This window comes from Nilaparvata lugens, chromosome X (assembly GCF_014356525.2).
Source record: "Nilaparvata lugens isolate BPH chromosome X, ASM1435652v1, whole genome shotgun sequence".
Lineage (NCBI taxonomy): Eukaryota > Metazoa > Arthropoda > Insecta > Hemiptera > Delphacidae > Nilaparvata > Nilaparvata lugens.
In genome coordinates, this window is record NC_052518.1 from 75,214,606 (window position 1) to 75,236,722 (window position 22,117).

At 34.9% G+C, this 22,117-nt stretch overlaps 1 protein-coding gene across 3 annotated transcripts in view; it reads right to left on the reverse strand.

The window, feature by feature from the left end:
* LOC111055345 overlaps positions 1-22,117 on the reverse strand; it is a 63,435-nt gene that overhangs the window by 34,085 nt on the left and 7,233 nt on the right. Inside the window, exons 1-3 of one of the 3 annotated variants that reach the window (XM_039441631.1) lie at positions 16,354-16,814; positions 14,711-14,752; positions 13,667-14,029 (exon numbers count right to left, since the gene is read on the reverse strand). The exons of 1 other annotated variant lie outside the window; for it this stretch is intronic. In XM_039441631.1, coding sequence (XP_039297565.1) covers positions 13,987-14,029; positions 14,711-14,752; positions 16,354-16,640 — 372 coding nt within the window. In that variant the 5' untranslated portion in view covers positions 16,641-16,814 and the 3' untranslated portion in view covers positions 13,667-13,986. Of the gene's footprint in view, positions 1-13,666; positions 14,030-14,710; positions 14,753-16,353; positions 16,815-22,117 lie in introns of those variants that run through there. One more of the 3 variants, XM_039441629.1, reaches the window with a different exon arrangement.

The following is a 22,117-nucleotide window of genomic DNA, read 5'->3' on the forward strand; positions in this document are numbered from 1 at the left end:
TCACGTGAAGAAACAATTCATTACAAACAGGATTCCTCAGGAATTTTTGAATTCAGTAGTGATGGGGAATATACCCAAAAATAGAAAATCATGTCCTACAGCCAAAATACAAATTTTTCATTACAATACTTTTTCAAGGCCTTCCTAACAAAAAAATACATTTTTCGGCTGAAATCATCTCACGCGGGTTATTTTCTATGAGAATCACCCGTTACAAATATTTAATTTCAGTATTTCCTAGTGGGGGGTACGTCATAAGGATACGTCAAGGATCAAAATTTTAAACACATAACTTTTGACAGAATGATCAGATCTTCTCGTACTACAGCTCATTCTTCTCAGCTTGTCAAGGCGGTTCATAATCATGTATCATTATCGAAATTTGATGAAAAAATAGAAAGTCCACTTTTAGTATCTAGATACACAGAAAAATGGCCAATTTCTATATTCAAAACTGTGTATCTCGGTAACCCGTAATGATAAAAAATAATACTTGGTCTTGATTTGAAGAACAGAATCTCTTCTTTCATGTAAGGTGAATGAATTTTGTAAGAATATAATCGTGAGTTTTTCGATAATGAACAGTCATGCAAGATGGGTTTAAGGCAACGTAGCTTATGGACCATGTAATTTTCTTCCATTTGAGTCCAATCGCAAGTTTCTATCATGTATCTTACTCGTTTTAGAGACTCTTGAATAACAGTAAATTGCAGAAAAAATGAGAAAATGAAAATTATCATTTTCTCAATTAGCTGTAACTTTTGAACGGTATTGAAATCAGGAAAACGATTCATGGGAGCGGAAAGAAGAGAAAATTCTCTACAACCTTGACCACTTTTTCGATTTTTTATCTGAAGTGTTTTACAAGATACGCAACTTTGAATATACAAGACTGTGGAAATGATTAACATATCAAAAAATTTTCGCATATTCAAAGTTGCGTAAGTCAGTTTATCGTATAGAAATCCCTGCTCCACACAATTAAACTCCTTGCTGAGGTTGCAGAATGCAGCCTGTTTTATTATCAAATTTTGCTGTCACAATCTTTATCGAAGAATCAAAGGCGTTTGTTGTTGATCTACTTTTCACAAAGCCAAACTGCTCTACATATATGACGTCGCTGGTTAACCAGATATTTATAGAACTGGATATATATATATATATATATCAAAATCTATATATCAATATATATGAAATATATATATATATATATATCACATAAAATAAGACACTTTAAAGTTTGTAATATGAATTAAAACAGGAGACATAAGACATAAATAGATTGAAAACACTTAAAAACTCACAGCAAAATGATGCCAACAAGGCCTAATAATAACAGCCCTTGTAAGGGCTACAAGCAGAGTGAACCTGATAAGAAAGCTGGCTGGTACAAACTGGGGAGCTGGAGCTGATTGCCCAAGAATTTCATCCCTGGCACTTATTTTTTCAACAGCTGAGTATTGCTCACCGGTATGGCTCTACAGCACCCACACGAAAAAACTGGATTCCCAACTGAACAGTGCATTGAGAATCATTTCAGGCACAATAAGACCGACTCCTGTTTCATAGCTTCCAGTTTTTGCCAATATAGCCCCAGCACAGCTTTGTAGAGAAGAGCACCTGAAGAGAGAATGGGAAAAGTGCCTACACAATCCAAAAATGCTGATGTATGATGACATCCCACTCTTTCCACAAAGTACCCTCAAGTCTAGAAATCCTCCATGGAAGATGTACCCAAAGATTATAGAGCGTGGTAATATGAAAGAGAGGTGGAAATCAAAGTGGGCACAAGATGCACCCACAAATAACTTCCTAGTTGAAGATCCAACTGAAAGAGAGCATGGATTTGATCTTTAGAGGAAAGAGTGGAGTGCTCTCAATCGGATCCGTGTGGGAAAAGGGCGATGCGCTCAGGAGCAAAAGAGATGGGGCCTACAGCAGTCAGATTTGTGTGAGTGTGGCCAAACACAAACCATGAACTGCTGAGTGTCCAATCCATTCTTTTGAGGGAGACCTAAGAGAGCTGCATGAAGCCACAAACAGAGCTGTAGACTGGTTAAAGCAGCTAAGAATATAACTGTGAGTGACTCTGGAAGAAGAACTGAATATTGTTATTTTCAGGCTAGGCCTGAAACTGATATTTTATGTTTTGGAGACGAGGGTCTAAGACCTGATTATTATTTTATTTCCTGAGAAGAATTTCAAGGCTGGTGTTGGCGTCGTACCATACGACTGAATGACTGTAATAAAATTCTACTCTATTCCATTCTATTTGTTATTTAACCAAAAACCCAAAAGCCTATTAAATTTTCAAGGGAAAATCGAAATAATAAGAGGCCTACTGATCACCAAAAAACTTGAATGGAATGTCTGTTTTCAAGTGGAAATTGCGTAACATCGAACCAAATTTAAGGTATATTTTCATAATTTTCCGGGGGAGGGCCCCCGGACCCCCCTTTGGTAGGGGGTATTCCACCCACACCCCCCCCCCTCAAAGTTTAAGTGCTTTCTACTCCAATGTTATTATCCCCCCCACCGAAATTTTTTTCCGGCTACGCCACTGGCAGTGATTATTGGAGGGTTTCTTTTCTTAAGTTTTTCATTGCATTTTTTACATTTCTCAAGCAAATTTATATAATATGGATATTTGTTAAGATCTCCACATCATTCCTGTTTCAAATTTCAAAGAAATATTAGATTGAAATACAATAATTCCATATAATACATTGACCAAGTCTCAAATTGAACAATAAGTGAATATTTATTAATTCTGATAAAAATAATTGACTCTTTGACGGAAGGAAGCAAGCACAAATGACAAATGCATACAAACGAAGCGTGCCTGTTGCCGACCCCTGGTTAGACGGATGAGGCGAGCGAAGCGAGTTTGTGAGTTTGTCATCGTCAGTAACTATATTTTTAGTATTATTTTCTAAATAAATAGTTTCTTCTTATTCCACCATAGATCGGGCACCTCAATAGAAAGTGCTTGCTCTATAAATTCCTTCTTTTTTGTGTTACAAATAGGGCATTCCAATGAGCTGTTAATCCATATTCCCAGGTCCCTATTATTTATATAAATATAAAGAGTTTCTTGTGGCTAAGCGCAGTTGGGCGACGCAGCGCGTTTTCACGAAAGACATTTCATAAAGAAGTTGTTCCCCAATCATGGAAAGAGGGATTCATATTTTATAATGTGGGCTGCTTGTTGAGTTTAGAGCTGCTTCTATGTATTGTCCGTAGAGTATTTCGAAATAATTATGTACTAATATTCCTTTTTCAACTTGTTCCGTCTCACTTGCACTTAGTTCACTTGTTTGCGTTGTGGTCGGGATGTTACTAACGTGTGTTTCTGTTTCTACTTCTACGATTTAATCGTCTTCTCCGATATTCTCTTCCGCATCCTGGATGTTCAAATTTCTGGATTGCATTTTCAATTTATCCAGCGAAGACGGCTGTCTGTTGACAAGCAGTTTGTCATATTGGAGAACTGCATGCTGTCCATCTCTCCTAGCCATTGACATGAATTGTTTCAACTCTCTACGAACCCTTCTAAATCGAACAGTAAAATCCTCTTCAACACCAATATTGGGATCTTCAAACCTTTTCCTTTGCGAAAAGATTTCCATCTTTTTCTTGTAATTCGCGAATCTCACAATAATTGGTCTACATTGTCCAGTCGACGACCAGTCCTATGGGCTTGTTCTATATCGTACTATCCAGATTGACGTTTAATCTCGTAGATATTAACGTCAGAATAATATAATATAAGACGGATTAATATTATATTTTATATTATAAGATAACTCTTCATGAGGATTTCACACTTATCACTGTCAACACTTATCACACTCCCTTCTCGCGAAAATTAAAGAAAACCAAATTATTCCGTCTTGAAAACCCCTCGAGACGAACAGGAAACACAAAAAAGATCAGGCGACTGTTTTCTTCCGTACGATCATTACAGGATTGTTTCAGCGAAGAAATATCTCTTTTCAATTCCAGAATCCTCTTATTAATTTCGAAAACTTCACTTTTTATATCTGGTACAACGGAGATTATTTTTATACCTTTTTCAACTCGAGATACATATCGTACAGTGTCCTCTGCGGGCAAGAGTTGGATTGTATGCTCGAGATTGTTAGAAGAATCAGAACAACACACGCCGCGTAAATATTAAAATGTTTCCAGTTCAACGACTATTTAGAAGAACTATTTGGTTTCGAAAGAATGTAGGATATGTGATTTTAGCGATGGTAATTCTATTTTGACGTATGATGTTATCATCATATGACAGTAGTCAAGTGATTAATTTAAAAAGCAACAACGTTAATAAAATAAATAAACAAGTTAATTTTTACGAGAAAAACTCAATGTATCAAGATCAAGAAAATGTAAAATGTGAATGTGAGAAATTAATAAAAGTTGATTTATACAGGATATTTATTAATAGAATAATATCCTACATTTTGGGGGCTCGTCCGGGATTGGATTGAATTGGACGGGATATCTGAAGTTTTGTGTGAAAAATGTCATATTTAGCAAGGTCGAAGAAGTGTAACTTGCTGAAAATAGCAGAAGAGTTGAATATTAATCTACATACTAATCAGAGAGTAGTACAAATAAGTAGATTGATTATTGAATCAGAAGAATACAAGGAAGAGTTATCAAGAATCTGTTGGAGAGAGTAAAGACATACCGGTATAGAGAAAATGATGAGGAGAGGGAACGAGAAGAGAGACGAGAACGAGAACGTGAGGAAAGGGAACGAGAACGAGAACGTGAGGAAAAGGAACGAGAACGTGAGGAAAAGAAAAAGGAACGAGAATAGAGAATATTTTTGCTTTACAACTTGAGAAGCGATTGGAATTGAAAAAATTAGAGTTGGAAGCAGGATGGAATAATGCGGACATTCCAAAAGTAAGTAGAAATAATCATTTTTGAAACTTATGACACGATAGCTCTTAAAAAAGAACAGTATAGCTCTTGCTAGAACATTAAGGCTACACGGAAAGCAAAAAAAAAATTTTTTGGTTGAATTTTACCGCCATTGGATAGTTCATGTTTTTCTGCATTCATTGATGTGCGATATTCTATGTTTTGATGTTAAATTATATTTGGAATAATGTTTTGAAAAATAGTCTACACGTCTCATTTCTCCAATTTTTGTGATGATGGTGGAGCCTGAATAAAATTTGTTGTAACTTTTGAACGAATTGACCGATTTTTATCAATTTTGCGTTGTTCCTTAGCTCTTTAGGTTGGCTACATTGTTAGCCAGAAGAGATAGCAAAAACATGCTTTGTAAACGTGGAGTATAGGTTATGTTATTGTTATGTTCGTTCGCACATACAAGCTGGTATTTTTTCCATGAAAGTTTGAACAATTGTTAAAATATTTATTTAGTGCAACTAAACTGAACTTTCTCTCTAATAATCAATAAATGAACTTGTATTATGCCTCGTTATAGCAATCGAATCACCAAAAAACAAAATCGTAAAGGAATTGGCGGACGTGGTAGAGTGAAGAATGTGGATGTAAATATTAGTGAAACCAAAGACTCAAACCCATCATCAACAAGCTCTGAAAAAAAATTATCCGGTTCTAACTTTGATAAATATGAAGGTAATAACAGTGAAGTTCATGAAATTATCAATTTACGTATATTGTCACAAACATTATTCAAACATTCTGAGTGTAAATACTGTAAAAAAAGTGGATTAGAAATTAGAAGTACATTTAGTGGAGTAGGTCTTGCTTCACAGCTTGGAATTTATTGTGTGCATTGTACATTCAATGAAAAATTTTACAGCTCTTCAGAAGTAGAAATAGACAATGATAGTTTTCGTGGAACTCTTTATGATGTGAACATTAGATTTGTGTATGGCCTAAGGTCTATTGGCAAAGGTCAGAGAGCTGGTCAGTTATTGTGTGGTGTCCTAAATCTACCTCAGCCTCTTACTAAATTTGCCAATTATTATTAATGCCTCAGCAAAGCCAGTGAGACAGTGGCTCAAAAGTGTATGAGTGAAGCTGTTGAGGAAGCAGTATTAGAAAATATTGAAAATGAGAACCCCAGAGACATTAGTGCTGCATTTGATGGAACTTGGCAGAAGAGAGGATATCAATCTAAGAATGGTGTTGTAACATGTACAAGTGTGGATACAGGTAAAGTGATTGATGTTTCTGTGCTCTCCAAATATTGTGTATGTAAAAATAAGGACAATCATGACAAATCATGCACTAAAAACTATGATGGCTCAAGTGGGGGCATGGAAGTAGTTGGAGTGAAAGAAATTTTTCAGAGGTCAGTTGAGAAGTACAATGTTCGATACATAAACTATTTAGGTGATGGTGATAGCAAAAGTTATATTTCAGTGGTAGCAGATGAACCTTATGGGGATACAGTAGTGAATAAGCTGGAATGTGTTGGACATATACAGAAAAGAATGGGGGCATGCCTAAGGAGATTGAAAAATCAAATGAAAGGAGTGAAGCTTTCAGATGGTTTACCATTGAGTGGTAGGAACAGACTGACAGACACTTGCATTGATCAATTACAAACTTATTATGGTTTAGCAATAAGACGTAATACTCACGATTACAAATCTATGCAGAAAGCTGTGTGGGCTACGTTTTTTCACCGAAAGTCAACTGATGAGAATCCTATGCATGAGATGTGTCCTGATGGTGAAGATTCTTGGTGTCGGTACAAAAAAGCAATTGCAACAAATCAGCATTTCAACCACAAGAACAGTCTTCCAGAAGCTGTGATGGATACAATCAAACCTATTTATAGGGAACTGAGTCAACCCGATCTATTGAAAAAATGTTTACATGGTGGCACCCAAAATGTGAACGAAAGTGTGAATAATGTAATTTGGAATCGCATTCCTAAAAATACATTTGTGTCCTACAATACTTTGAAGCTTGGTGTATTGGATGCTGTAGCATGCTTCAACAAGGGGAACATTATAAAGTGTGAAGTGCTAAATGAAATTGGTGTTCAATGCGGCGAAAGGATGATTGAAACTATGAAGAAGATTGACAATGAACGGATACGAGATGCAAAAAACTCAATCAGCGAGTATGAATGGGCATCAAGAAGGCAGAAAAGGAAGCAAACTGATGAAGAATTTGGAGAAGAACCTGCATATGACCCAGGAATGTACTGAATTATGAGTGAGTAGTGATCAGTATCAATGTATTTCATTAAAACTGCAAATAATACCAGTTTTTTTAGTTTTTGTTCATTTCTCAGAAATTGAATTTTTTTGTGCATAAGGTACATTTTCTCAAGAACCATTCAATCGATTCCTTTAAAACTTGGACACATCATGTACATTGCCAAGATACACAATCATGAGTTTTTTGAATAACCTAAATTGAATAATAAAAATAATAAAAAATATTTTTGGCTTAAAAACTAATTTTCAAAATGTTGATCATAAAAAATTTTTTTTTCTTTAAAACTGTTGGATATTTTCTGTTCTAGAAACTCATGATTGTGTACAACATACCTATTGAGATTGTGTGAAAATTTGAAGCAAAAATATCCAGTAGTTTTTGAGAAAATGTTCCTTATGTTAACATGGAGTAAGATAGGGAAAATTAATTGCCAATAAAATCCTAGGAGAAGGTAGCTTTCCTCAGTGTTTGAAGGAAGCTATTATATGCCCAATTTTTAAAGCAGGGGACAAGAAAGATTTGAACTGTCATAGACCAATATCACTTTTAAATATATTAGCAAAAATTTTTAAGAAATGTATTAAATCAAGACTTATTAACTTCCTTGAAAAGAAAAATATTTTATATTAACACCAAATCAATATGGCTTCAAATCAAACTGTAGTACCAATGATGCAATCCACAATGTCATTTCACAAAGAACAGAAAAAATCAACTGTGAGGAGAAACCACTGGCAATTTTCCTGGACCTGAAAAAAACATTTGATACTGTGTCACATGATATTCTGCTGGAGAGACTCTACAACTATGGAATCAGAGGAGTGGCATGGGATCTATTCAAAAGCTACTTGTCAAACCGAAACCAGAGTGTCAGAGTCAATGGACAAAGAAGCAGCAAACTCAAAGTTGAATATGGAGTACCGCAAGGTACAGTCCTTGGTCCAATACTCTTCTTGATTTATATAAATCCTCTGTGCAGTATGGAAATTGAAGACAATATTATCACCTTTGCAGATGACACAGTTCTTTTGTTTTCAGGACCAACGTGGCCAATAGCATGGAGTAAAGCTGAAACTGGATTACAGAAAATCTCACAAGACCCACTTTCTAACTTTCTCAGCTACACAACATGGACAGCTCACAGAAAACCTTCTAACAGTCAACTTTTCCAACACCACGGCATTCACTATCCACAGAAAACCTACAATAAAATACCTCGGCATTATACTGGATTCTTTTCTACGCTGGGATCATCATATAGATTGCCTCTGCAAGAAGTTAAGAAAAATAATATTCAAGTTCAAAATGCTGAGAGCAATTATAGACGAGAAGTGCATGAAGATGGTCTACTATTCCTTAGTTCAGTCTTTGCTTACCTATGGAATTGTAGGATGGGGAGGAACAAACTACATTCACCTCGACCCTCTTATAAAAGTGCAAAAACTAATAATTAAAATAATAAAGCAGAAGCCACCTCGTTATCCATCAGACCAGCTCTACAATGAGTTTGGTGTGATGGATGCAAGACAACTCTACTCCCTAGAAATTATTTGCAGACTGCACAAGAACCCAGAAAGCTTTCAAAATAGAAACCACTGTCATAACACTAGAAATAGAAGCCTACTTATCACGAACGTGGCTAGGAAGGCAACATACCAACGACACTTCAACCACCTAGCACCAAAACTCCACAATTCACTTCCTGTACACATCAAGATAATAGAAAACTCAAGAAAATTTAAATGCGCCGTTAAAAACTGGATCACAACAACTGGAAGACATAATATAGAAAACATAATTTCGAACAATATGTGAGCTCACTTACCCAATGTATTTGCACCCCCACTCTAAATTTAATTGCATTACTACTACACCTGCTCTAGAACATGGGTTTCCCAGAGTTGATTAGGTTAATTTCAGAAAAAAATGCAATTCATTTATATTTGTAGTAAATTTCATATATTGTATTTTTGAATATTATGCACATTTTATTGATTAGATTGTTTATTTATATATTAGTAGTTACATTCTGAGACTTTGAGGAAGCTTTTTTGCTCGAAATCCCCCTCCTCCCTCTCCCCTCACCCCATCCCACCTACCCCCGCCCTCCCCCCACAACCCCAGGGTGGGGGTGTTCTAAAAATAGATTTTTCCCCTCCCACTCCTCTCTCTCACTCACTCTCCCTCCCTCTCTCTCACTCCCTCTCCCTCTCTTTCTCTCTCTTTCTCCCTCTCTCTAATCTAATCTAATCTAATCTCCCTCTCTCTCTCTCACCCCCTCTTCCAGTGAGGACGAGGGGGATAAAGAAGGAGAGAGATATCTCTCTCTCTCAAATAGATTTTCCCTTCCCATTCCCCAGTGAATTGAGAAATTCCCTATCTCTCTCTCTCTCTCTCTCACTCTCTCTCTCTCTCTCTCTCTCTCTCTCTCTCTCTCTCTCTCTCTCTCTCTCTCTCTCTCTCTCTCTCTCTCTCTCTCTACATCTAATGCTATACTGTCAGATTAGAGTGAATCCATATCTCTACAGAGAGGTCAATGATCTAAGTTCTTTTATATTTTTTATCTGCAATATCGTACAATCATTTCCAAAGTTCATCAGAATTTGTAACAACAGATAATGGTGAATCATTTGTACAATCATAATGTAGATGACCTGTGTCTAGTATATCGAGTAATTTGAATATCTCAGATAAAATTGGAAAGTGCACATTTTCTGTTTTTGTTTACGGCAAATCAGCATCTAGACATCCTGTTGAAAATTTAATATTCTTCGCAATTGAATCAAATTTGTTAAATGAAATTGCCATCAAGGGACGAGTTAATTTTTTGAATTTTGAAAAACCATAACACTGCATGATAAAGCCCCCCCTGTTTGGCATGTGTCTCTGTTCTATAAATTGATAACATGCACGCTGTGTACTTGTTAGCATCAACAGATGGCTGAAGGGGGTGTGTCTCACTTCTATAAAAAGATCATGGCACATGTGCTGGTGTTATCAGCTCTAGCTCTGAGCTGCTACTAAACTAAAAAGTGAGAGGAATATTGGAATGAAAAATCATTTGAACACAGAAAAAGTTTATTTACACATTTCACTACAACTATTCATGATTTCATCTTCAATTTTAATTAACTTATCTATACACAAATTATGAGGACAATAATAACATAGATAGTCTCTTATGTCATTCAAATTAACTGTGCTTAGAAAAATTTCTTTTAATTGTTTCGCCAAACTATAATTTTTACGAGTTGATTTATTATCAACTATGATCAACTGTAGCAATTTTCGTAGTCGTCTGCTTGTCCACTTCTTTCTGTTCAGTGGGCTCATCAAATCCTCCATCTTTCTCCCCCTCCTCCTCCTCCCGTTTCTGCTCCTCCACCTCCTGTGGCTTCTGGATCGGTGTACTGCACCTTGGCTCATAATAGAAACTATCAGAATCAAGATCACACTGGATACCAATAGACTGAGTTTGCACTTTGTTCTTACTCTCCAAAATATCAGAACACAAAGAATAGGACATTTTAGATGTTACCTGTTCAAAGGTGAAACTGATAATGAACCAAATTCGTCAGGGTGCACACCTTATATAATATTGCATGCAGTGCACTCTATCAATAAAATTACTGAACTTCTTTCACCATGCTCATCAGAGGTGTGTACTCCATCACACGATCACTAATTAAAACGCAATAAGCGGGAGTATTTGCAGGTACTGCAGTATTAAATTCCATTTCAATATGAACATCTGTCGAAGATTTCAAATGACTTGTTTGGTGTGAACAATCCACAACAACCAGCGGTGTTGAATCACAAAATGTCTTAAAGTCGATTTCTGTTCCGAGTTCGCTATTGATTGTATGATTATAATACGAGGGAGCGAAATCCAGAAACATTCTGTATAATAGTTCTTTTTTACCTAGCAGATTTTCATATGGATAATACTTGCTGTTCTAATATACTTTCACATTGTAAATACCACAGCTATCAAAACAAGATAACCCATTACATTTACTTTTGTTTTTCATGTATGTGCAACCTAATTGTAATTGTATCTCCACGGAAATCAATAAATGATCTGTTCTGGTCTGTTACCTTTACATTAATAGTTTGAATTCAATGAGTATTCAAAGGTACATAAATAATTGGTGATGGTACTTCGTTTATTAAATAACCGCTAGGAACCTTTGGCAAAAATTCGTAGATTATATGTTTTTGGTTTCCATCAGAGTAACTACCACATGCTAAATTACACTCGAGTGCAATACTGCCAATGCTTGTTATGTTAACCAAATGCTGGGAATAATGCTATTTATTTGCTTGCAAAACAACATTAGGCTATCAAAACCAAGTATCTTACCAATTGAATCAGCATGTGTTAAATCAATAGCTTTATCAGAATGAATTTCAATCTTCATAGTATCTGTGTTTGCATGTATAATAAGTTTATTCTTCTTCTCATCATTATTGAATTTATTCTTTAAAGATTTTATAATATCCTCAACTTCATATACACCCATATCCAGCTCAATTGATCTATCACCATATTTGAAGCTGGAATTTGTTCCTTTGTTAATGTTTGCAATACTATTGTAACTACAAAAATTAATCAATCCAATTTCCCATTGACAATTTTTATCCAATTCTATAATTTCTTGTAAATGTTCATAGAGGTTACTTGTGTTAGATCTTAATGTAATCATCTTGTAATGTGTTCAGCACAAACACTTAATTACAACTGATTTGCAAGAAACAATAACATAAGATGCCCACAAAAATCACTATTTAATGGTTGCATGTGCTTTACATTGTAAAATATATTTACTCCAATTTCTTTTTTCCAATATTTGTCCAATTCGTATGGCAGTTGTAAATTTCCAATTGGATCAAAATACCAAACATTAGAGCCAACTTTTTCATATGTAACCCAATGCGTGCCATCCTCGCTTTCCCTCGCCAAATTCACAATAGCATTCTCGTTTTTTAGAATATTTTTGGGTAATGCATCTAGCATATATATATACCTCTTAGCCGAATCTGTAATAATTTTGACCAATCAATCAAATCATAATTACTCAATTCTCCTTCAATATTCATGTCTTCTTCTTCTTCTTCTTCTTCCTACTCTTCTTTGTTGTTCTACATTTCTTAACTTGTTTTTGCGGGGAATAAACTCACACCATATGATGATGGTGGTGGTGGTAAAGGGGGTGGGATTAAAACTCTCCCCTCACTAATAGCAGGAGGAGGTTTTGAAAAATACCCTTTTCCTGCAATATGCTCTTTCAACCAAGCTATAGCTTTGCGTCTAATATCATTACTATAACTACTCCTCTCATTCTTCCTCTTCTTCTTCTTCTTCTTCTTCCTCAAAGAGCCACCAAACGCTGCTTTAGCTTTCATGACGTTTGTAACAAGATAGCTAAGTGCTTTCTCAGCAAGGGGTGTTTCTGGATTTTTGAATATCTCCCACACTGCGCTCGCTAGAGCTCTGTCAGCTATCGCTCGAGTTTTATTATTGCTATTTTGTGTATATGCTATATCATGTACCTTACAGGCTCTATCTAATGAATTCATACCTTCAACATTTCATTAACCTTTGTCCCCAGGCCACAATACTGATAGCCGGGGAGGTAAATTTCATTTTGTTGTAGGTCAATCAGCTTATTTAGAATAGTGGTTGTCACATTACCTGCTATGCCCGTCACACCCTTAAGAACTTTTGCCGCTGAACTCAAGATTCCTCTACCTCGTTTCCTCGGACTTTGCTTTCTCCTACATACCATTTTCTCACTTTTCAACTCAATGGTTGAACATTAACTGAAGTTAATTAATTAATTAATCATTACACTAACTTAATCGAAAGAAAATTGAATTGGTTTAATTTTCAATCGAGTTGGAAATGAATTCACACACTATCAGATTAGTATATGCTTATAACATTGTTCGAATGATAAGAATATTATTTCAAATAACAAATCTGAAAAGGTGAACGCAATTTGAAAGAGGGAAATGATGTCATCAGACCCACCCATATCTGTAGGAATGCATGCCAAAACAGATGTGGGGGAGCGATGCATCAACTCAGCGAAGCCGCTTGGCTGTGTGTTTGTGTGTGTGTGTGTGTGTATGTGTGTGTGTAGTAGTAGTGAAGACGCTTGGCGCTGTGCATGCTCACAACAAACTATAAAAGACTCCACCTTATTTACATATCACTCACAACAGAAACAGAGTGTGACGTGGAAGGTGAACCATTCTTCTTCTGTCTGTGTTTCTATTATTCATTGTGAACTTATCATCAACAACAACAACAAGTATAAACAGGTAAGAATTGAAAACAATTTTTTATCAAAATATGTACACAATTTATTCACTACTACTAATACTACTTTAACACACACATCTATACAATTTGTAACACATAAGTCGACGAATTGTATAGGTAATGCTTAACAATTTTTATATCAGTCCAATTCCCCGACTTATGTGATACTACCATTACCAAATTTTTACAACTTTTATTAAATTCTACAATTTTTTCTGCACTGATGCAGGAAGCAAATTGTTGTGGTAAATATACCTCACACACCAATTTGCTTCCTACATTGCTTATTTTCAAAATAACATGTCATCCATGTTTATTGGTATCCTCCCTCGCACTGATGATGGGGTAGGGTACATCCTCTTTCAACTCTCTCAGTGGCACCCAGGGTTTGGGCGCGGGCCGATTGATGAGCTGAACAAAGTCCATCTCCCCCCTCTCATCCTCCTCCTCTGCCCACTGCACTTCCTTCATCAAGGGGACAAGTGATGAGCCGTCCTCCACTGCAGCACGTTTCTGTTGAAAAATATTTGATTAGTGTCTTATTTGTTTCAGATTATCATCAAATCAGATTCGTCAAATCATACTAGAGAACTTGATCAATAGATTCACTACACAATCTCAAAGTGAGTAATAACTTATGTATTGCAGAAATCGCCAACACTAATATCTTGTAATTCATTGTGAATACTTCAAATAATAATGTTGATTAAAAAGAATAATTCTCTGATTACTTTTAACAATAATATCTCAATTCAATTCTATCTCTAATCAGTTCAAATAATATTTACTTGCTATCAAATAATTTATGCATGACTGATTACTTTAAACAATAATATCTTGTAATTCAATTGTATCTCTAATCAGTTCAAATAATATTTCCTTGCTATCAAATAGTTTATGCATGAGTGATTACTTTTAACACTAATATCTTATAATTCAATTGTATCTCTAATCAGTTCAAATAATATTTCCTTGCTATCAAATAATTTATGCATGAGTGATTACTTTTAACAATAATTCTTTGCTATCAAATAATTTATGCATGACTGATTACTTTGAACAATAATTCTTTGCTATCAAATGATAATAATAATAATAATCAAAGACTTGTATGTGTACAGATTTTTTCCAATGATCGATTGTTTTATAAAAAATCTGTACACATACAAGTTGATAATATTTGTTGAAACTAACCTTTGTTTGTGAGAAGATTGTCTCGTCCTCATCCCCGCTAGCCTTAATAATAAGAAAAAAACGTTGACAGTATTCTTGGATTTAGCCAAGGCATTTGACACTATCTCTCAAAAACGACTTCTGGAAAAATTGAACACCTGGGGATTAGGGGGATACCACTAATATTATTCAAGAGTTACCTGTCAAATCGATCTCAGATACTCAACACAAGCAATATGAAACTCACTGATTTTGGTCTGCCACAAGGTACTGTCCTATCTCCCATTTTGTTCTTAATCTACATCAATGATCTCCTTAAATTAAATATAAGAAATTGTGATATAATATCATTTACAGACGACACTGCTCTAACTTTCACTGAAAACTCATGGGATGATGTAAAAATTGCAGCAGAAAGTGGACTCAGATTGGTGTTCTCTTGGCTTAATCAACACATATTAACCCTCAACACAACTAAAAGCGTCTCCATGTTATTTTCACCCAATTCCCTTACTCAACCACGAACAATAGACAGTATAAAATTCCATCAATTGAACTGTAATGACCATAGACTTCTTAGCTGCTGTTCTTGTCAGAAAATTCAAAAAGAAAAAAAAGTTAAGTACCTGGGTATCTTGTTGGATCCACACTTAAGGTGGGATAATCAAATTAATAACATGTGTTCCAAACTAAAATTCCTTATCTACAAATTTCACCAAATTAGACAACTGAGCAATATAAAAATAGCTAAACTAATCTATTATTCATATGCTCAATCCGCTTTTCAATATGGCATATGGGCTTGGGGGGGAGCTTTGAATGTGCATTTCACAAAACTTTTCATTATTCAAAAACATCTTTTAAAAACTATTCTAGGCAAACCCAGACTTTTTCCAACAAAAGATTTATTCAGGGAGTTCAATGTTTTAACAGTTCAACAACTTTTCATAAAAAATTTGGTACTATATATTATAAAAAATAAAAATTTATTTGAACCTCAAGAATCTCTTTTGGGCTTGCGCCCCACGCGAGACATTTTCCAAATTGTCAGAATGGACTTGAATGTGTGTAGGAGACAGTTTTCTTATATTTCCAATAAATTAATAAACCACATTCCCTTAAATATTCTTGAAAAAACAAACATAATCCAAAGGCTTAGATCAGACATAGATAAATGGATAATAGCAAATAAAATCGAGAAAAAATTGTTTTAAATAAACTAATTTTCGTCTACTCCATGGTTGCAGTTGACTTACCTTCCTCTTACCGTTCCCTTCTTCTTCATTCTCCTTCTTCTTCGTCTTCTTCTTTCTTCTTGGCCTTTTCCGTCTTTTCTCCTTCCGTTCCTTTATTTTTAGTATCCTCTTTATTATTAAGTACTAGTTTTTATTCTGTATTTTTTTCAAGAAATTTGTTTTGGATCATTTTTGTTAAATATTTTTGAAAAGCATTTATATTGCAACTCACACCTGCGCACAGGGTTTCCTTGCAGGTGTAGATTCTTATATATATATATATATATATATATATATATATATATATATATATATATATATATAAATATATATATATATATTTGTCTTGAAAGTGTTGTATATTTTTTTGAGAATCAATAAATTTGAATTTGAATTTGAATTTGAACCTCAGGCTCATCAAACACCAACCTCCTCTTCCCCTGCTTCTGCTTGATGTTGTTGCTAGCAGTTGTTAGCACCGCACGCCGCGGTGCCCAGGTAGCAGGTGAAGCCAAGTGTTGAACTGGACTGTCACCCAGTACAATCTCCCCAGGTGATGGTGGTTCCACGGTGAGTGGGGAAGGAGCAGCTGCAGCAGCGGAGGCGCCGGCAGCGAGTGCAGCTTTCTGTTGCCAGTAGTTGAGGATACGCTCATGTGCTGGTGGACTATCTGGGAGGATAAATGAGGACGAGGTTGATGATGATGATGAACTCATCTCGTATGATAGTGAAGTAGAGTATGTTGTAATGGGGTATTTAAATTAGGAATATATTGGGGTTATATTATGTATGGTATTGTGATGGTTTTATAAGGTTGTGAGAACAACCCTAGACATTATGGTAACAATTTATAATAGGGGAATCGCTTGGCTTGCGAGAGGTTAAATTGATCTAACTCTATAACTCATGAGAAAGGAACTATATTTTAAAATAATAAACAAAACAGTTATATTTTGGAGAACTAAGTAATCGATTTAATCTAATTGTAACTCAAAATGAAACTGGAAACTTAAATAAAAATAATATTGAGAAAACTTTTTAAACAAACAATAGAATAATTACAGGATTTGCCTTCAATAAAAAAGATGAATAATATATAATAATAAAATTGATAATATTAGCTCACTGAACTCACTGAACTAGGAAATGGTGTCTCGGAAAAGAAGGGTAGAGCCGGGCCCGATTATCTGCAGTAGATAGCTCCAGGTCCCGTCCTCGTAACCGACTGACTGAGCCTCTCATTTTTTTCATAATTTTACTTGTCATGAATTTCCACCGTCGTCAGCAATTTATATTCATTGTGAAAATTCATGACAAATAATAAAAATTATGTAGTTCTATTACATCCCCGGGTCCCCCTAAACTTCGACCCGAAGTTATCGAAAAAACGGCATCTCTCTAAGTTAATTTTTACACATTTCAATAATATTTCAAAAAGTAAAGTCAAAATTACCGCAAGCTAAAATTATTATTATTATTCACAATATTATTCTAATTGGATATTTATATGTAACATAACTTTCAATGAATACCTTAAATCTATGTGAGTGCCAATTCATAAGCTAAATGCAAGTGATATAAATTACATTATAGTGAACTAATTCATAAAAAATCAAACTTAGCCTAACACATCAATCAACTTCAAATCAACAATTCAATACATTCATATCTGAATAAGAATTGAATGGAAAAAATTTCAATTATATTGATGAATAAAATTAAACCTACAAAATCTACAAAAGTAATAAAATTGAATCATAATGCAAAAATTAAACATCAAGTCCGAATAGTATTCGAGTAAGCAAAATAATATTGTGGGACCTTGAAAATAAGAATAATAATAATAATTGAAATAGTTTATCTTCTAATCTGGGAAAATATTTGAATCGATAGCATAAAAGAGTAAATGGATACAATAATAGTGAATAAGTAATTATTATTTGCATAGTTTCCTATATCCTAACCCATTATTTTAATGATTTCATTACATACTACTTTACTAAAACACAATATATTCTTAAAGCTCCTGTGGGTAGTCCACAATTGGAGTACGTTTCGGGACTCTCAGTTGATTTGCTTTCTTCTTAATATAATTTTGAAGACATAAATACAAGAATATAACAGTTATCAGTGTTTGCCAGACAATAATAATATAAATGATCAGTTTATTGTTCACCCCTAACAAATCAAAGTTATTTGGCATTTCAACATGATGGAAAATGTCTTCTGAGAATGAGTTGTGCTCTTCAAATTTTGAAAAATTCAAGTGCCAATTTTCATTTAAGATTTCTGAAAGGTTTAAGTACTGAGGCAGAGTCTCATGTTTAAAAATTGGGATGCTCAATTTAGATAAATTTGTCCACATGTGAGGAATTAAGTTATTAATAGCTGGAGAAGGATGGGAATGGGAGTCGCAAGGATAAAGAGTGCTTATCAGTACGTCGCCATTGTTGTCTTGAAGTTCGCAGTTGCAAGGGATGTGGAGTGATAGGGTTCCTGGACTGTTGCTTGGGACCTCAGTTGTTGAGTTTTTACAGCGAATTGTCGTCTTTTTGCCGGTGTTGTGGAATAGGAAGGTGTCTTCTCGTAGGCGAGTGATTAGGGTTTGATTGTCAGTTGCTTTACAATCAAATTTGCAGACTTCTCGTAGCTCCGATACGTCTGCTTCTGATGTTAGAAGGTGGAGACAAGTGGCTTGGGTGGCGGAGTTCGACATCTTTTTCCTCGGAATCAAGCAGAGGCCTTTCTGCTTGAACTGGCAATCGTCTTCTTCGTCATCTGACAGGATTTGCAGTTTATTTTCTTCTCTAAGTATCAGGTGATGTTGGGAGGTCAAACGGCAGGTATGACCATTCCAATGGAGCGGGATAGATTGCAGGTGGAATAATGAAATAGTTGAATTTTTCTTCTTTATTGGTATTTTGAGGGTAACCAATAGTTCGTTGTCAGATTTTCTGCAGGATGTTAGTTTCAAGTTTCGAATTTTATCGTTGTCTTTTGTTGATATGGTGAAGTTTCTCTTGTTTATTTTCTTTTCAAGTTCTTGAAGTCGATTGTTTAGGTCTTCTTTTGAAATGACGTGATGAGAAAGTTGTTGATTGTAGCATCTCATGTCGATTTCATTGTAGTTGTTAGATAGAGTCATCATATACATGAAAATAGTAGTCCTCAGTTGTGTTTTCAGTACATCGGTTGTAGTATTCCCTTTCTGAAACTTATTCTGTTGGGTGAATGATTCTTGCCAAAGAATAAGGTCATGCTTCATGTTGTTCAATACTTTCTTGACGTTCTCTGCCATGCCTCATCATGATACTTGAGAAAGGCTTACTATCACACTTGATGGGTGATAAGAAACCTTGAGGCTTCGTAGTAGGGGTTTTTCTCTCTTGGCAATTTTTACATGATCTTACATAATTCGCAATGTTTTCATACATATTTTCCCAATAATATTTCGATGATATTTTCTCATGGGTTTTATAAATGCTGGTATGTCCACCTGTTAAGGAATCATCATGGAATGTTTCAAGGATTTTATTGATAAGAGATCAGGGTACGAGAAGTTTCAATTGATTGGTATGCCCATCAAATTTCTTCAGATAGACAATGTCTTTTTCGATCGTGTATTTTCTCGCCTTTCTAATCGTAGCTGTATCACTATGATTAGGGTTTCGTATTGCATCATATATTTTTCTTATACTCTCATCATTTTTCTGTAAAGTTTTTATGTCTATTTCTTCTATTTCGAATATATTGTAGTTTTCGTCCTTTGTGAGATCAGTTATATCCTTCTCTAGTGGATATCTACTCAGGGCATCAGGTACGTGCATTTGGGCTCCTGGTTTATATTTCAAATCGAACGTGAACTCCGTTAATTTCATAAGTAACTTACTGACTCGAATACTGGGGTTTTTCCAAGTTTTATAGTATTGTAAACTAGCATGATCTGTGTAGATTGTAAACAATCGGCCAATTAAGTATTGTCTGAAATAATTTACACAATACACTATTGATAGAAGTTCAATCTCTCCTACTGCCCAATTTTCTTCATGTTTTGTCAGTTTTCTGGAAACAAAAGCTACTGGATGTAATTTTCCATTGTCATCAGGCTGCGAGATAATGCCCCCTATTCCAACTCGAGAAGCATCTGTGTGTACCACTACCTCCTTATCATTATTAAAATGATGAAGTACGGGTTGTGATAAAAGTTTGCTTTTTATTTCCGAGAATGCGTTCTGCTGATCTTCTTCCCAAGTGATTGGTTTATTCTCGTTATTTTTAGATATCAGATTTGTTAAGGGTCTTGCAATTATAGCGTAGTTTTGAATGAATTTTCGGTAAAATCCACTAAGACCAAGAAATGCTCTGACATCTTGACAGTTTTGGGTATAGGGTATTTTTCGATAGCTTCCAAGGTTTCGGAAGCGGGTTGTATCCCTTCCTTTGAGACAGTGTGTCCAAGTACTTTAATTTTTCGGTAGAAGAAGTGACATTTAGATGTATTCAATTTTAGTCCTACGTCTTGCAATCTTTTCAAGGTTTTCTCGAGCTGTTGATATTGCTTATCAAATGATTCTCCATAGCTAATGATATCGTCCAAGTAAATCAAAACTCCTCTATACAAATAATCATTGAATACTTGGTTGATTGCTCGTTGGAAAGCATTTGGAGATGTTCTAAGACCAAAAGGTAGTCTTTTGAACGTGTACAGCCCTTTATGAGTTGCAAATGCTACATATTTTCGACAATCTTCGTGTAATGGCTGTTGGAAAAATGCTTGTCTGATATCTAGGGTGGAAAAGTAATCCGAATTGTCAAGAGAATCAAAAATTGTTTGAAGAAGTGGAAGGGGATATCTATCCGGTAATATTTTCTCGTTCAACATTTTATAGTCTACAACCAATCTGAATCCACCGTCTTTTTTAGTAACTAAAAATGCGGGAGAAGCATAATGACTCTGGGTTTCACAAACTATTCCTGCTTTTATCAATAACTCTACTTGTCTGTCTATTTCTGTTCTTTGAGCGATAGGTAATCTGTACGGTGACTTAGCAATGGGTGTGTAATCTGTAAGTTTGAACTTGTATTCGGGTAATTTCGCTTCCTCGAAATCAATTTCGTTTGTTGAAAATAGGTGTTTGTATTTATTGATGAGTCTTTTCGCTTTGGAATTTTGCTCTGGTGTAAGATCTTTATTAATATCTATTTCACAACCTCCTCCATCGAATAGTACAGAGTCTACTAATGAAACAGATTCGTTGTAATTACCAACTTCTCCTTCAATTTCACCAATAATAGTTTCATGCAACAATCTTATATCTTGCCTTCCTAGATTCAAAATTCTAATTTCACTCATGTTTGTTTCAAAATCATCCTCATTCCAAAGCACATGCAATTTTTTATTATGTAATAACGATTCATTTGGAGTAAAATGGGATACTTTGAGCAATTTTTGTGTTAGATTGACTTTGACATTCACGTCATTTTGAGTGGGGATTATTGTTTCAAGAGCACATTTGACGAAATTTACGGGATTGGGTATGCAGACTTCTTTTGTAATATTTGTTTCAGAATCGTTATGTAATCTATTTAATGTACAAATCCACTCTTTATCCATGTCTAATTCGACTATTTTACCATTATCGTTCATTGAAATGATGTTATTCTCATAATCTAATTTCATTTTATATTTTGAGAAGAAGGAATTTCCAACAATAATATCGGCCTGTAAGTCTTCAGAAATTACTAAATTTACTTCGAATTTCCTGTCATGTATTTGAATTTCACTCGAGATCATTTCTGTGATCGGCATTAATGAACCATTAGCTACCAATAAAGCAATACTACTATTTTTCAAATGTTTTAGATCATCGCTACTTAAAAGATTTTTTTGAACTATGTTTACGTTCGTACCGGTGTCAATGGTAATTGATACATCTTTTCCTTTGAATTTTCCATTAATAGTAAGTACTGGGACTTGAATTCTTCTCTCTTTAGTCAATGATCCATTCATTCCAAGTTCGTGCTGAGCATGCATTTCGGAAGACAATAGCTATTTGAAATTGGTTTCACTTTCTATTTCGTTAGAGCAATTGTTTTCACTTTCATTTGAGTATAACTGATTATTATTGGCATTGAGAAAAAACTGCCTGACAAATTCTATTGCTTTGGATTGTTCATCTTTCATTGATACAAG